Raw genomic sequence first — 14,761 nt, 5'->3', positions numbered from 1 at the left:
CCAATTTGTATTTAACTGGTGAAAAAGCGTTCAATTAAACAAGGAGGATTTTAATGTGGTCTAAAATTTATTTTTTCAGAGTAAAGAGGGTACAAATTCTATGGCAAAAATTTTACTCATTCATGGCTCAAAAATTCTTTCCATGGCTTTTAAGTTTGTGTACACTTTTATTTTTAAGAATTGTTTTCTGGTTTTAAAATAATGGGTGTTTCCAGCAGAAACTTGAGGAAATACAGAAAAGTTCCAGCGAGAAAAAAAATCTGCAATTGCACAGCTGAGGGATAATCAAATTTAGTGGGAGACAGGACTCTGATTTGGGACAATTTCGAATTACATCACAAAAGAAAGATCACTTTATCTTGATTTTACTTTGTTTTATTTTCTGGGTTGGGAAGTTGTATAGTCAACACTTGTGGGGTAATAAGATTTAGAATATGGAATTAAGAAAAAATTAGGTCCTGAGAACACAGAAATCTGTACTTTGCTTTAAAGAAGTTCATTGCTGTGACAAGAAATATTTATCCATGAGAAGTCTGTTCCAGGGCTTTTTCTCCGCTTCCCTAGTGCTGCCTTGCTCCTGCCCATGCTTGGCATTTAGTGGTCCGCATGTACTATGCGAGGTCCCTGAGATCTCCTGTGGGCTCTGACTGGATGAGAACCACTGGGGAGGGGGGATGGCCAGGGGCTGGATGAAGACTCCCCAGGACAGCTGAGATTCACTGTTGACCCCTTGGAGATGTAATTTCCTGTCTGGAGTAGTTTCCCCTTTCTGTGTCCTACAGACTGTAAAGCAGAGCAGTAAGCAACAGCAGTCTCAGCGGGAAGACAAGGACAGGAGTTGCTGCGGGCAGGGTGGGGACACAGCCAAGGAACGGAGTGGCCCCCGGGAAGGGTCCTGCACCAGGTGAAGGGAGGGTGTCTTGCTTTGCAGAATTTGTCAACGAGGGTGACAGCAGTCGACATCCCATGATCTTAAAGCTCTGTTTTACTCAGCCTCCCTTCAAGATTCTCTGATGGTCCTTTTAAACTTAAAAGAACAAAGGTGATATTTCATGTCCTGGTGGGTTTGGATTTTTAAAGTGAAAAGTGTATGCGTGAGTAAGGATGAGTTAAAGGAAGAGAAAGAATTTAATGTGATCGGAACTAAAATTCTGAAACGCTTGATAAAAAAAAAACATTATGCAGTCTTGCTACTATTCATTGAGGAGTTTCTCAGAACTGCCAATATAAAAATAATACTAATAATAGCAAATGTGAAAACTTTTTACTGTGTCAGCATTGTTCTACGGGTTCGACATACAAGTACCTGAGTCCTCACGACTGTCCTGGGAAGTACACACTATCCTTGTCCCTATTTTACATCTGAATGAGTTAGAGCCCCTAACGGTTAAGTGGAGGAGTCAGAATTCAAATCCAGGAAGTGGCCTTAACTATTAGATGTGGCTGGTTCTGGTGTATGGCTTCACTATAGAAACAAAACTAAAAACCCACTTAATCTCTTCACCCACGGAGTCGCTCTTCACATGAAGAGGCAGTGGGAGAGTGGTTAATTGCACAGACTCTGCAGCTGCACAGCAGGGCACGCACTACAGTTCTGGCAACGATAACAACAACAACGATGACAAAAACTAGGGGCTTTTTCTTAGGCAAGTCAAATAATCCCTCCAAGTTGTAGTTTCCTTATCTGTAAAACAGCCGGGCAATCCCCATCTCGAAGGGTTGTTTGGGAACTCAGTAATGTTTGAAAAGCACTGGCACAGCTCTCAAAAGTATGGGCTCCATTACAATTCCTGATAAGTGCTGTTGCCCTGGAAACCAAGAGGTTCCCCTGTGTCGTATCCTGTGTAAGACAATGTGGACCATCCCATTTATTCAGGAAATCCCACAAAGAGGTGCAGAGAAGTGTGTCGGGAAGTGATGATGGGGGGAGGGGTGCAGGAAAGGAGCCCACCGGAACTGGAGGAGGAGATGTTTGTGCCTCAGACCCCTGGGTAAGTGGACAGAGAAGTGTGAGGAGCTGGAAGTGACCATGCATGGAATCAGAGATGACTTCAAGACACAGAGCTCGAGCAGACTGATGCAGGGGCTGGGAAATGGAGCCCCGGAGGGAGGAGCGCAATGGGTTCCAGGCTGTGAGGGAAAGTTCTGGTATCCCTCGCTTTCTCAACGCTCACTATCCAAATCCAGAAAGCGAAGAGCTTCAGACAGGGAGGGAGACTTGTGAGATGGAGCGAAAGCTAGAATCAGAGCTCAGCAGACGGCCAGCCTGGCCGGCAGTCCCAGAGGTACAGATCAGCCCAACCATACAGAGACTAGGGAGGGAGATCTATGTATTTAATAACTAGCATGCGATAAGAGGAATGCTTTCTTCCACCTGGCAAGAGGTTGTGGAATGTCTGCTCATGACCCTCACATGCTATCAACAGATCTCACATCCCCAAACCTTCTGCTGGTCTCTCAGCCCTGAGATAGTATGAAAGACAGCAAAACCCAGTACCTTTTTGATAACCATTTAAAATCCTTGTGACATGATGTGAGGGACACTGTTTAGGTCTTGGCATAGCTATGAATGCCTAGGGTGGAACAACAACGAAAACTCTATTCTGAAAACTCTCTCAGATGGATCTGAGAGAATGTGCTAGTCAATGCAAATACGTGTCCAAATAAGTACTGGTTTGCTTAGGGAGTACACAGAGCTGGCAAGCCTCACTTGGCGTGAAGAGCATGAGTAATGCTTCATTTTAATGAGGGATCTTGGGGGTCTATAATGAAGACGATGTGGTACAGTATTTCCCATGCGTCTCTTTGGAATGTGGACTGATTGTACCCACAGGGGGAGAAAAACCATCTGAAAGGACGTAGTGCTTGAAACCTCTGGGGCTCTACAAGATTCGGATAATTTGATGGCATACAAATGAATTCATGGAAATACACCCAGAGTTCCCAGAGCAAGGAAATTCCCTTCCCATAGGTAAGCAAATATGAATGCAAAACAATGAGAATGTATTTTGGGGAGGGAGGAGTGAAAGGCATTGGATGTTTAAACAAATGTTACAGGCAATTTCAGGAATGTTGCGAACATTCCTGCGTCTTTGGAATGATTGTGTAGCTTCCCCACCTGGCTCTTCCGAAAGACGTGAGTCATTTGACTATCAAGTTCATACGTACAGAGTACGTACATTCCTTTCCATTTTTAAGATGTAATGTCACAGTCACTCTTCACCCACGAGCCCTGATCATTTGGACCTTTTCTGTCAGACAAAGTCAGTGCTTACCGTTTTGGGTGGAGAACAGATCCAGACGGTGACTAGGGAACATTACTGCATGTTTGCTCTGAGGCCTGTAGCCCGGATGTCCCCTCAGATCTAGCCATAGGGCATGGCTTTCTAGAAGCAAATCCCCTCTCTGTTCAGATCTGGGGCATTACGTGAACATGCATACACAGTGTGTGAAGTACTGAACTGACCTTTATTTTATATTTCTGGGCTGGCTGGAACAATACCCTCCACAAACACTGGGCCTCCCAAAGAGCTCCAGGATTTTGATGGGATTGGAAGAACATTATTCAGTACTTCAGGCTTAAAGGAAAGGCTGGTGACCCAGAAGTCAGGACAAGAGAGTTCTGAGAGGCAGAAATACTGGCGGGGCAGACCCCTCCTGTGTATGCTAATATATCAAAGAGGACTTGGAATTATAAAGAGACATAAGAAATTTTCTCTTAAGATAAACAATTTTGAAACATTAAAACATGGTAAGAACTGCAATTAATGTGCAATAAACTCATCAGGCAAAAACTCTTATCAAATAAATTTGGCGTCTCCCACTTGGGGCTTATTCATGCCCAATAGACCAATGGGAGGTTTCTTGTAATTTATTTACCCCAACTTTAAAAACCAAAACCATTAAGTGGATGCAATATGTAATAACGAATTCGGGAATAGGTTTTAAGCTGACTCAGGGAAATGTACATTTTCACTTGTTTCCTATGAAATTTAGAGTCGCTTCTCTAAGAGGTCATTTCTTCTGTCCTTATTTGCATTTGCTGCAACTCCCCCATGCCCCGACAAAAGCAACAACAAAAAATCCCAAGCAAAAAAGCCCTTAAGCAATAAAACCGGGGTCCAAGAAAAACATTTAGTTTGAAAAAGAGTTGAAAAATGTAGCCTTGGAAGAACCACTGCTTACATGGGATTGTTCAACAAATTCCTGTTGTGTGAGGTTTGGCATACACTTTCTAAAAATATAAGCATCTGGGGAAATGAGACAAAGCCCAGGTCTTGGACCAAATGAGGCACGCAGTGTGAATCTGTTAGTGATTATATCCCTAATGAAACATGTGCCCAAATTCAGCAGTGCTGAATCTAATACGATACAAAAGCCCAGCAGGCACTGTCCTTACCATAATATATAGCCAACAGAGAAGGTGCATATGGCGGTGAGTCCGCTGCTCCTGCTGGGGTACGCGTGGTGCGATGTCCTCATCTCGATCAATATAAAGGGCAACACCGTTGTGTGCTGAAAGAGAACAGAGGCCAGGTGACACAGATTCTCATCATCGCCCCTCAGTAGCTGTTTCGTCTCCAGTCGGAGAACGGATAGTGTAAATCCCCAGCGAAAGCGAAACGTCAGAGAGCTGTGTATGGGCAAAAACACACGGAATGCATCTATTGCTCCGTTGGTATCTTTCTTCTGTTTCTTAATTTTTGAAATTTTATTTATGTCTATAAAAAGACATTTTGATAATACAGAAAGATGTATACAAGGGACATTGGAACATAAGAAAGGAATAAAAATAACCAGAGTCAATATTTTGGTATATGTCCCTACCCCCATTCATATTATTTATACATAGTTAAGATCAAACTGTGCGAGAGTTTTGTTTTAAATTGTAGCATGAGAATTTTTGATATGCCATTTAAAAAATCCCTCTAAGAGTATCACCCCTGACCTGCTTAAATTCTATCTTATAGATGTACAAAAATTTATTTCACAAATTTCTGTTCTTGAACAATGAGTAGTAAAAGATTTTCAAATTTTCACTTATAAAAAATATCATGGTATCGTAGTATATAACTTTTATAGAAGTCTTTTTATGAATGTCTGAATGTTAGATTTTTTTCTTATAGTCAAAGGGTACGAAGATTTTAAGGATGTTGATACATAATGCCAAATTATGTGTGTATCAACAACAAGTTAGGAGTAATGTCAAATTAGTTCCCAGGAATAACGTACCAGTTTGTACCAACAGTGCGTAGATTTAGGTATGATGTTTGAAGACAGAGTGTAAAAAAGCTGGGTGAACATTACCACTTGTTTTTCAGACCCAGTGGCTACTCCATATACTCAGCTCAGGGGGCCGGGTTGGGGCTGAAATTTATTTCTCCTCCATATGGCAGGACGAAAGGAAAGTCAAGGGCTCTGGGTATTGAAATTTGGTGGACAGATATGGAAGACAAAGAGCTTCTTAGGTAAAACTGGGTCAGGGTATAGATTTACCTTCTAATATTGTAGAGTTAGTTTCCCACGAGTAAGAAGCTGACAGAAGTAAGAACAGAGCCATCAGCAAGTTTGATCCTATTTAGTAACCCCATAACAGCTATGAAAGAATCTTCAATCTGTTCTCGCTGTATTGTTTGCATATTCAAGGAAAAGGCAGGAAACTGAACGATAGGATTTTCAAGCTCTAAGAAGTATTGTAGCAAAATGGAATCAGGTTGCAGGTAGGTCTTGCAGGAAGAGACATGGTGGGGATGGAGGTGAACATTTTGGGAGGAACTTATTATTTACATTCATAGAAAAAAAGAACAAGAGGATGTTGTACGAGATATTAAGGCCAGAAATTCTTTGCCTTAAGCATTCTTCTCTAGAAAACTGATCAGACTGCCCCATCTAAGTAATTAGAGCACGGTATTCCCGGAATGTCAGGTGGGAGAGTCCACAGTTGGGTAGCTTTATATTTCTTTATCCTTTGTTTCTCTATTATTGTTTTAAAACAGTATAATTAGCTCTTAAAGGAACAATGCAAATTGCACATGTGTGTTAATTCAGAGACGCTATGTATTTTAAAGATCTGTTTTGTTGTTGGGTTTTTTTTTCACTATAACCTAGTCACCTCAGATGACACTGGCTTGGAATTTCACCAAGAATTTCAGCTGCCAACAAGTTTCACAATGGTGCATTCATGTAAAATTCAAATATACAGCTAGCAATAAGGCCAAGTCTCATCGAATCTTACGTAGAAGAAAAATCCATGCAGATAAAATGTTTACACGGAAAATAATGCTGACTCCAGTGGCCTGTGTGTGGGTTATAGAATGACAGTATTATTTTTGACTTTTTATTACTAAATAATGTCTAAACTCTACCTCTCTATCTATTACTCCAAAGTGAGCAGAAAATCATCCATTTTTCTATAAAGTTATATAAGTTCAAGTAACAAATCTGAATATTTTTAGTCATCCAGTTATCATTATTTTGCCTGATTATTTTGGCTTAGTTGGTGATTATCAGATGTCATTACCTGGAAGTGTTAGAATGTACTTTGATGATGCCAGGCAGAAAATCCCTTTGAAAAACAAATATCTTTCTAGATTACATCATCTCTGGCACCATTACCACTAAAAAAAAGCTACTTGTTCCATCAGTGACATAACCAATGACAAAAGATCTTGTTGTGCCCCAGCTTTGCCTGGGCCTGTTTGGCTAGCGGGGCAATCTCAGGAGAAGGTTTTTTCTCTATCAGGCTAACAACTGCTTATCATCAGGAATTTCCAGGCACTAAAGGATGCATATATCCCTCTCTAAAAATGTGTCATTCAAATTGTGTTTACCAAGAAACAGTGTATATTAACAAAAGTAAAAATCATGCAAAATATTTATAATAAATATAAATGTTGCCCGTGGACAGCTAAAATTTTATGAGTTAGAAAAACTGTAAAACTCTAAAGATGGTCATGCTGAGTCGCTAAGAAACCTTGAGAAGCTGAGTTATAACTCAGAATCTATAGCAGGAAGAGGGATGATTATTTAAGAAGTACAGGTACAAGGAATCCAGGTCTTTTCTACTCCCAGGCAATACTGCGCTTAAATGACTCAAGAACCACGAAAGACCACCAGCTGTTTCCAAATGGTAATCTCATGTTTTGCTCGTTGTGGTATTTGTAGCACTTGAGACGAGAGCCTGGCACATTGGGGGTGATGAATAAATATTTGTGGAGATGATTTCTTTACTCTTCAAAACAACACCTTAAGTGGGAATTCTTAACTCCATTCTGCAGATGAGGTACTAATGACTTGAAAAAGGGAATTGTCCTGTCCAAAATAATAGAGCTAGTAAGTCTGGAGGTCAGGTTCAAGACCAGTTCTGTCTGTCTCCAAATCCCATACTCTGTTTTCTACATTAGAATTATGTCTTTAAAAGATGTGAGTGAAACAATCTTTGACACAATAAACCTGAAGAAGTACCTGGTTGTACATCACTAATGTTGCCTCTCAACAGGCTAGATCTATTTTTTTGTTTAGCCTCAAAATAAACAAAAAAGTCTTCACTGTACAAAAACGTATTTTGCTAAATGTGTCTTTTCCCCCTGTGGCATATAAACATTCTGAATAATAATACTCAATAAAATCAACTGGCATAAAGTCAGAACTTTTCAGTAGTGCAAGGATAGTTAAAGATGGCCAGAGTCAGCTTCTTCAGCTTTGGGCTCAGAAGAGGCCAAGGTGCAACTTCCTCCATCATCCTGCATCAGGGTTCCTCGGGCACCAGAGGCCCCTGCCATGTTACCTAAGTTCCCCCCAACAGGGTCCCAGTCTTAAATGCATCTGAAGTGCAAGAGTAAGGATGTGGTGCCACCTCTACCCTGGTCCCCAGGATCAGATCCTTGGGTCTGTCTCCAAAAAAGGTAACAGTTGGCTGGGAGGCTCTGAAAATGACAGTCAACCTGATCATTCAGAACAGACAGGCCCAGACTGAGTGGTGCCTTCTGCCTCTGCCCTCGCATCAAAGTCCTCCAGGAACCAGACAGAGACAGAGAAGCGAAGACCCATCCAGCAGGGTGGGAACAGCACTTAGGATGGGACTGTCAACATCGCTTGATAGATGTAGCACCGATCTGCATAGCCAGAGAGCTTTCTGGAACCATGAAGAGACTGGGACTGCCTGGTCTGCTGGCGGTGCTGTTTATGGCCACCACCCTCATGACATCATGGGCAACACCCACAGGGTGTGATGGAACGCCTGGCTACTTAAGAACTACAGAGGAAAATATTTCAATAAAGGATCACTTGACAACTAAAAAAGGCAAACCCAGCAATGATCTGTTTCTATTCCTCAAACCTTTTGACTTACAGTTTTCTCAGGCAGCTGTAGATATATATACTTTGGATAAACAGAGAAAGGGATAAAGGCTGGTTGCCAGAGGGGGCTCTTCAGAATTGCATTGGACTGTTTTCTGCAGCATATTGTCAATAGAACAATTGCCCAGCAGCTGAGTTACTGAGGGTTGACTGTTTTTTAAGTGCTAAGTGAGACGAAGGGTTGACAGCCCATGGAAGAAATCCTCGATCTCCCCTATAAACTGCGCTAAAACGTACTGGTCTGGGATGTAAGTGGTTATCCCAACCCACGCTCAATCTTCCATTGCTGCTAGTTTTAATGAGACTGTATTTGGAAGATTGTGTCTAAAAAGGAAAGCCCAAATCTATCTTGGTCTTTTGCATCCTTTGTGTTTTTCTTAACAGGCTTTGCCTAGATTCCCTCCACAGGGCAGCGATGGTCAGATTATCGCCATGAACTGACCAGCATCCCAGGGCAAATGTCTCCCTGCAGAGTGGATCCACCTGGCGGGGTTGCCTCTGCAGAGATGCTCAGGCCTGAGCAGAGGGCTGGATTGAAGAAAGGACCCATGATTTAATTATTATGGAAAGGAGATGGGATAAAAAAACAACAACAAACTTTCGAAGAAGAGGAGTCAAAAAAGGAAGCAGTGTAGTTAAGCAGAAAGACCAGGAAACTGGCACCTGGGACCCAGTTCTGACTGTGCCCACCTCATTATAAGACTTTAGGCGGGTTCTTGCACATTTGTGAAGCTCAGTATTGGTCTTTGGAAAAGGAGGAGGTTGGATTAAATTCGTGCGTGTCAAACTTCAGTCACGAAGAACTACTATTTTCAGTTTTGCTATATCACATACCAGAGCGCTCACATGCATGACGCATGGCAGACACCATGCCTTGGGACCATGAAAATGCTCTAATTTCTTTTACAATCACAGGGAAAAAAATTAACGTTTAGAGTTGAAGATTATATTCATGTTTTTACCAATGCAGTCATGTTACATATAAAATATATACATATTTACATACAAACACATTATTTATAATGTTCTAAAGCATGTTATATATGTATAAAACACATGTATGTATATATAAAATGTGTATATTAATAAGTATAAATAAATAAATGGAGAAAAAAGTTACAAATACCAAGTGCCTAGGCCTATGAAAGTAAAAAGTCATAATTCAGCCTGTTTGTTACATGCTACCTGATTTTTTAAAAAAATGTATTCTTACTCTGAATTCTTTTCTCACATAAATGTATTTAAAGGGAAACTTATGGAACTTAAAAACTCTCATAGACAGAATATCATTTGTCATAAATAGAAAATAACCACAAATGCAATGAAAAGTAATTGATCTTAATAAATATTTGCTAGATATGTTTGCTGTTAAAAACTGGTTCTGGGGCCTGCTCTATATATACTAAGTAGGAGTATTAAAAGTATTAGACAGGCATTAAAGACAAAGTAGCGTGACACAGAGAATTCTGCGAAACAGAATGCGGAGGACTGAAAAATAACTGAGAGGGAATCACCGCCCCCCCCCAGCTCTGTGGTCCAGTAGCATCTAGTGCCAGGCCTCCATGCTACGTAAGTTATCTCGCATGTCGTCAGGGCACACAGCTTATGCACTAGAACGGATGGTCATAAATTGTAGGTGTGCTTCTTAACTGCTAAATTATTTGATTTATGAACAGATGTCCTTTAACCAGAAAAATGGAGAGACGGATGAGTAGGAAGTTTAGGTATTCACGGAAGAATTCAGTGGGCTACAACAGGATTAAAGAAATGGATTTACACTGCACAAGAAGGGTCCGGACTTGCTGTTGGGAAAAACATTTTGATGACCTGTGATGGCAATCAGTAGCTTACAAACTAAAGGGAAGTTTTAGAATAAATAGAAGAATACAGACTATGCCGCGTGATGATACGAATTCAGGCAAGTGGGGTGGATGAATAGGGGACCATTCAAGTTCATTTTAGAACTCGACACTCTATAGTTGTCATCAGAGTGTACGTTATAAAAGCAACACATGAGATTTGAAGACTACATTGAATTGCTATTTCTCTGGTCTTTCTCCTTTCTCCCAAATATTTTTTAAGTAGGAGAGTACTGCTCCCCTACCATATGAACACCAGATACAAGCAGTTTTCTTCCTGGGAAGCAAAACCAGCTTTTGAATAGTGAGGTGCACCAGGCAAGCCCCTGTGGAGCCGAATGACAAGAGAGCTGGCGGCCCCGTGTCTACTTAGTTGCATCTGTGGGACACAGGCAGCGCTCCGGGAGTGTTCTCAAAGTGATGCGAGCTTGTTAAAAATGAGATTGCTGGGCCCAGCTCCCGAGGTGTCTGGTTTACTGGATGTGGAGTAGCGCTCCTGGTAGTTCCCATGTAAGCAGACCACAATTCTCGCCTTCACACCTGTCAGGCCTATATGCCTATGACAACTTTTGATCACACACAAAAAGTTGAAGGATGGCCGTGTGCGAGTGCACGTGTGGCCCAGGAGGCACCCAGCCGCTGCATCGTTGTGGGCGCCAGGAATGCGGGCAGGGCCCGAGATGTGAGCGGAGCTGCCTGGGAGGATGGGGTGAGGGAGCGCCCCCGTGAGGTCCCGACCAGTGTGCAGGTAAATCACCAATAAAAATAACACGGGAGACTGCTCCAGCATGCAGAGGGTTGTGCACTCCAGACTGTAACCTGAGGATGTCGTTTACTCTTTTCCCTCTCCATCTCCTCTAGAATAAAAGGGGATTAAAAAAGAGAAATTCTAAATTCTGTAATAAAGCAAGAAGGAATTTCAAGTTTGAGGATAATGCCTATTGTGTTAGCAAAACATGATCTAAAACAACAGAAATGGTGATGTCAGAAAAACTGGCAAAGATTATAAAGCGCTGACTGCTCCTCACTTTTGGGAAGCTCTGGGCTCTCCACGTAAGTAGAACGTTTGGTGAAAACAGGGAAAGGTGGGGTTGGGTGGGAGCAATTCGTCAGTGGATGAAGGGAAGGGTCAGTGACATCCCTGGCAGCTTGGAGACGAAGGTGAGGCAAGCTCTAAGAAACCTAATTTTTTAACTCCAAAAACCTGACCCAACATTTTATTATACCATCAGAAACTGTGATTATTCATTTTACTAATGGGTCAGCTCAAAATTTGCAACCCTTCCTCATTCTCTTCATAGGAGAGATATTTTAGTGCTTTAAATGATAGGGAAGTGCACCTCTTAACCACTGCAGTTTCCAGGAATGTTCCCTTGTCGTGCGCCTCCCTCTCCTAAGGGTCCTAAGGGCTGTGGTGCTGGTTAGAGTGTGGCAATCGATGCCTGTGCAATAGGACAGATCTCCCCAGAAAACGGCCAGAGCCTTCCTGGTTGTGCCTTTTTGGAGTGGTGTTGAATAGCTGTTTCTGCTGGCTGTCACATCAGTCTGAGGTGCTCTTACACAGGCATCTCAGAATCAGGTTAGAAGCGTGACTGAGCAGCAGAAACTGAGATGCAGATGGAACCAATATTTACGGAGTGCCAGTATGTTCCAGGCACTTCCCAAACTCTGTATGGGAACAATACTAAATCTGGGACTCATCCAGTCCTAACATTAGTCCCAACAACTCTTAGGATATGGTTTTAATATTTAGGCCCAGTAAACCAAATAGTAACCCATATTAAACCAAGACATGCATATCTTTGCAGTTAAGAGCAAAAGAGGTGTCGATTATACTAGGTGAGTGGCACCATTTTACTGGTCTACTATTTTTGCATCCGAAAAGCATTTGGACTTGAGGGCCATTAATGTCTCTTGCTGAACCTTCCTGATGAAGGTATCCACAAGGTGCTAAGGGTCTGTGCATCGTGAGGGGCTCCCAGGTGGGGCCTCTTTTTCCATCCAGCAGTGTCAGCCACCAAAAGGAATTCTTCTTGTTGTGAATGTGATGCCAGAGATGCCCCACATGGTATCTTAAAACCTAACAGGGACTTTAAAGTGACTTAAAGGGGTTCACTTTTTCCGTGAACAGTTTACAATTCATACTTGTGGTTCTCGTAGAAGAGCACCTCTGAAGACTGCCTTCAGACAACCAAAGGGATACAATACGATGAGATATGTGGAGATGGGCGGCCCTGCGATGGGGCAGTGGGCGAGTCAAGAACGATGGTACACAGCACAAGACATTGGAACTGAGTTGATAAGTGTGACTAGGACTTCACCAGTAGAAGAAAGGGTAAAGGAAGTTTATTTATAAGGCTTCCAATGAAAAAGGTATAAAGGCACAGACTGGACCTCCAAGGGGAGTGTTATAGTTGGTGGACATGAAAGAGCATGGAGAATTGAGTTCAGACAGGTTCAGACAGGCATAAGCCAAATCACAGAGGGCTTTCCTATGGACTTGGTCCTGTAGGAAGCAGAGATACCTGTATAAGCTTAAACCCTGTCTGTGGAGTGTAAGGTATATAGAAGTAGGATAAACATATTTGGATATTAATAGAAAGAGCAAGCTGGAGGCAGGGTGGAGGATAGGTTAGAGAGAGGAGAGATTTATCTACCAATATACCCCCCTTTCCTTCCTTCCTTCCTCCCTCCCTCCCTCCCTCCCTCCCTCCCTTCCTTCCTTCTTTCCATCCTTCCTTCCTTCCTTCCATCCATCCTGCTTGCTCTTTCCTCAAGGAAGGGGCTTGATTCTCTCCACGACTTTCTTCTAGTTCTTCCTCAGCATCCCCTCTTCCTTACCTCCCCAGAGCCTCTCCCCTACAATTTCCCCCTTTCTACTCCTCTTTTCTCTTTTACTTTAAGACACGCCATAACACAAAAGACAACAAAGGGAAAAGAACAAAAAAGAAGGCTAGTCTTGAATTTTGGCAAATTTATATTTGGCAGATAAACATGTAAATATGACTTCTGCTATGCCTCTGTGTTTTATGTTGATTACTCTGTTATTAATTTATGTGCACAAATACTGAATACATAGCAATAAAAATAGCTACCAATATACAGTAGGTTTAAACTAGATATTTTCCACCAGCACTGCATTTAATTCAGAAGCATTTTGCTTCTGAAATGCTCAGAAGCATTTTGGCTTCTGAGCCCAGCTTTTAACCTGTACCAACTCTGGAACACTTGGGAAGACCTGAGAATAGGGAGTAGCCAGTGGAGGAATTGGTGTTAGGAAGCAAAACTCTCTGTCTTTTGGTTGTGCCTAAGAGAAAAAACCAGGGACCTTCTCTCATCCACACCATTCAACTTGGGAAGACTCCTGGGGCTGAAGGATGAATGGACTCTGGATTCAAGTTTAAAATGAAGACTATCGGACCAGACCTTATGCTCATCCCATGGGTACTGAGGGAGTCAGGTAGATAGAGAGGCAGCAGTCAGAATAACCAATCTATGGACACAGAAAGGCATTCTCTTCCTGAGATGCTATTTGTGCTATCTTCCTTGTCTCTTCTTTGCCTACAATTCTTAACAGCATTTTGAAAGCATTTGACAGGGTGGGTTGGAGAGTGGTAGAAGGAAGAGCAGTGGGGGGTATGGTAGTGGTAGGGGACAAGGCAAAAGGAAATTTAACCAACTGCTCTATAGCCAGTAAAACTGAAAGCATTCTTAAAGATCACGACACACTGGTAAGTTTCAGGAACAAGGATAGAAAAATGAAACTCATTTCCAGGGGCATGTTAAAACTAAAAAAGAAACTGAAAAGTAAGAAACTAGATTTTAATGTTCCATGCTGCTCGAAAATTATTTTGAGCTCAAATGACTCCACTCATCCATATATATCAGCCTTTCCCAGTGTCAGGATCTTCCTCTAAAAACACAGTTATGACTATTTGGTTCTCTTCTCTAAAACCTTCTCAGTATCCTCAGAACAAAGTCCAAGTTTCTCAGCATTGCCTTCAAAGGTTCATTCTATCAGATTCAATGTACTTTTCTGGATTAATCTCATACCACTCAGTACTGGCGACGGTCACCGTCCCACCCAAAGGCCTCACCTGTTCATGCCTTTGCTCACACTCTTCTCTTACTGGAATCCCCAGATGTTTGGGACCTCCTCTCTAGCATACCCTTATGGCAAGGTCATTTTCAGCTCATCAAAGAATCATCCCTCACACTTCCCTGCACCTTCTCAATTAGGCAAGGCCATTGTGGCTAATTCTAGTCAACAGCCTATTTAAAAAGTGATATGAACACTTCTAGGCTGATGCATTTCAAACTGCTGTAAACTCACCTCCCTTGTCACAGTGACCCATATGCCGTATGTTCAAATGATGAAGCCGTAAGATAAAAGCATCCTGGATCCCCGAGTCCCAGTCTACACAGGAGCTGCCCTGGAGTCAACTGGGCTGTAGCAGACAGTGTGGAGTGAGAAGTAAACCTCTGTGAGGTTAGTTCACTAAGATTTTAGGGTTAATTTGCTACCTTAGAATAAACTAGCTTAT

At 42.1% G+C, this 14,761-nt stretch overlaps 1 protein-coding gene across 1 annotated transcript in view; it reads right to left on the bottom strand.

Annotated features, from left to right (window-relative positions):
- Window positions 1-14,761, bottom strand: part of AIG1 (androgen induced 1) — a 204,559-nt gene that overhangs the window by 35,923 nt on the left and 153,875 nt on the right. The window contains exon 4 of the mRNA XM_024551928.4: window positions 4,400-4,515. Within this exon, the coding sequence (XP_024407696.1) occupies window positions 4,400-4,515 (116 nt within the window). The remainder of the gene's footprint in view (window positions 1-4,399; window positions 4,516-14,761) is intronic.

This window comes from Desmodus rotundus, chromosome 11 (genome assembly GCF_022682495.2).
Source record: "Desmodus rotundus isolate HL8 chromosome 11, HLdesRot8A.1, whole genome shotgun sequence".
Taxonomy (NCBI): Eukaryota; Metazoa; Chordata; class Mammalia; order Chiroptera; family Phyllostomidae; genus Desmodus; species Desmodus rotundus.
Note: the sequence above shows the minus strand (reverse complement) of the source record. Positions and strands in the feature narration are given on the sequence as shown.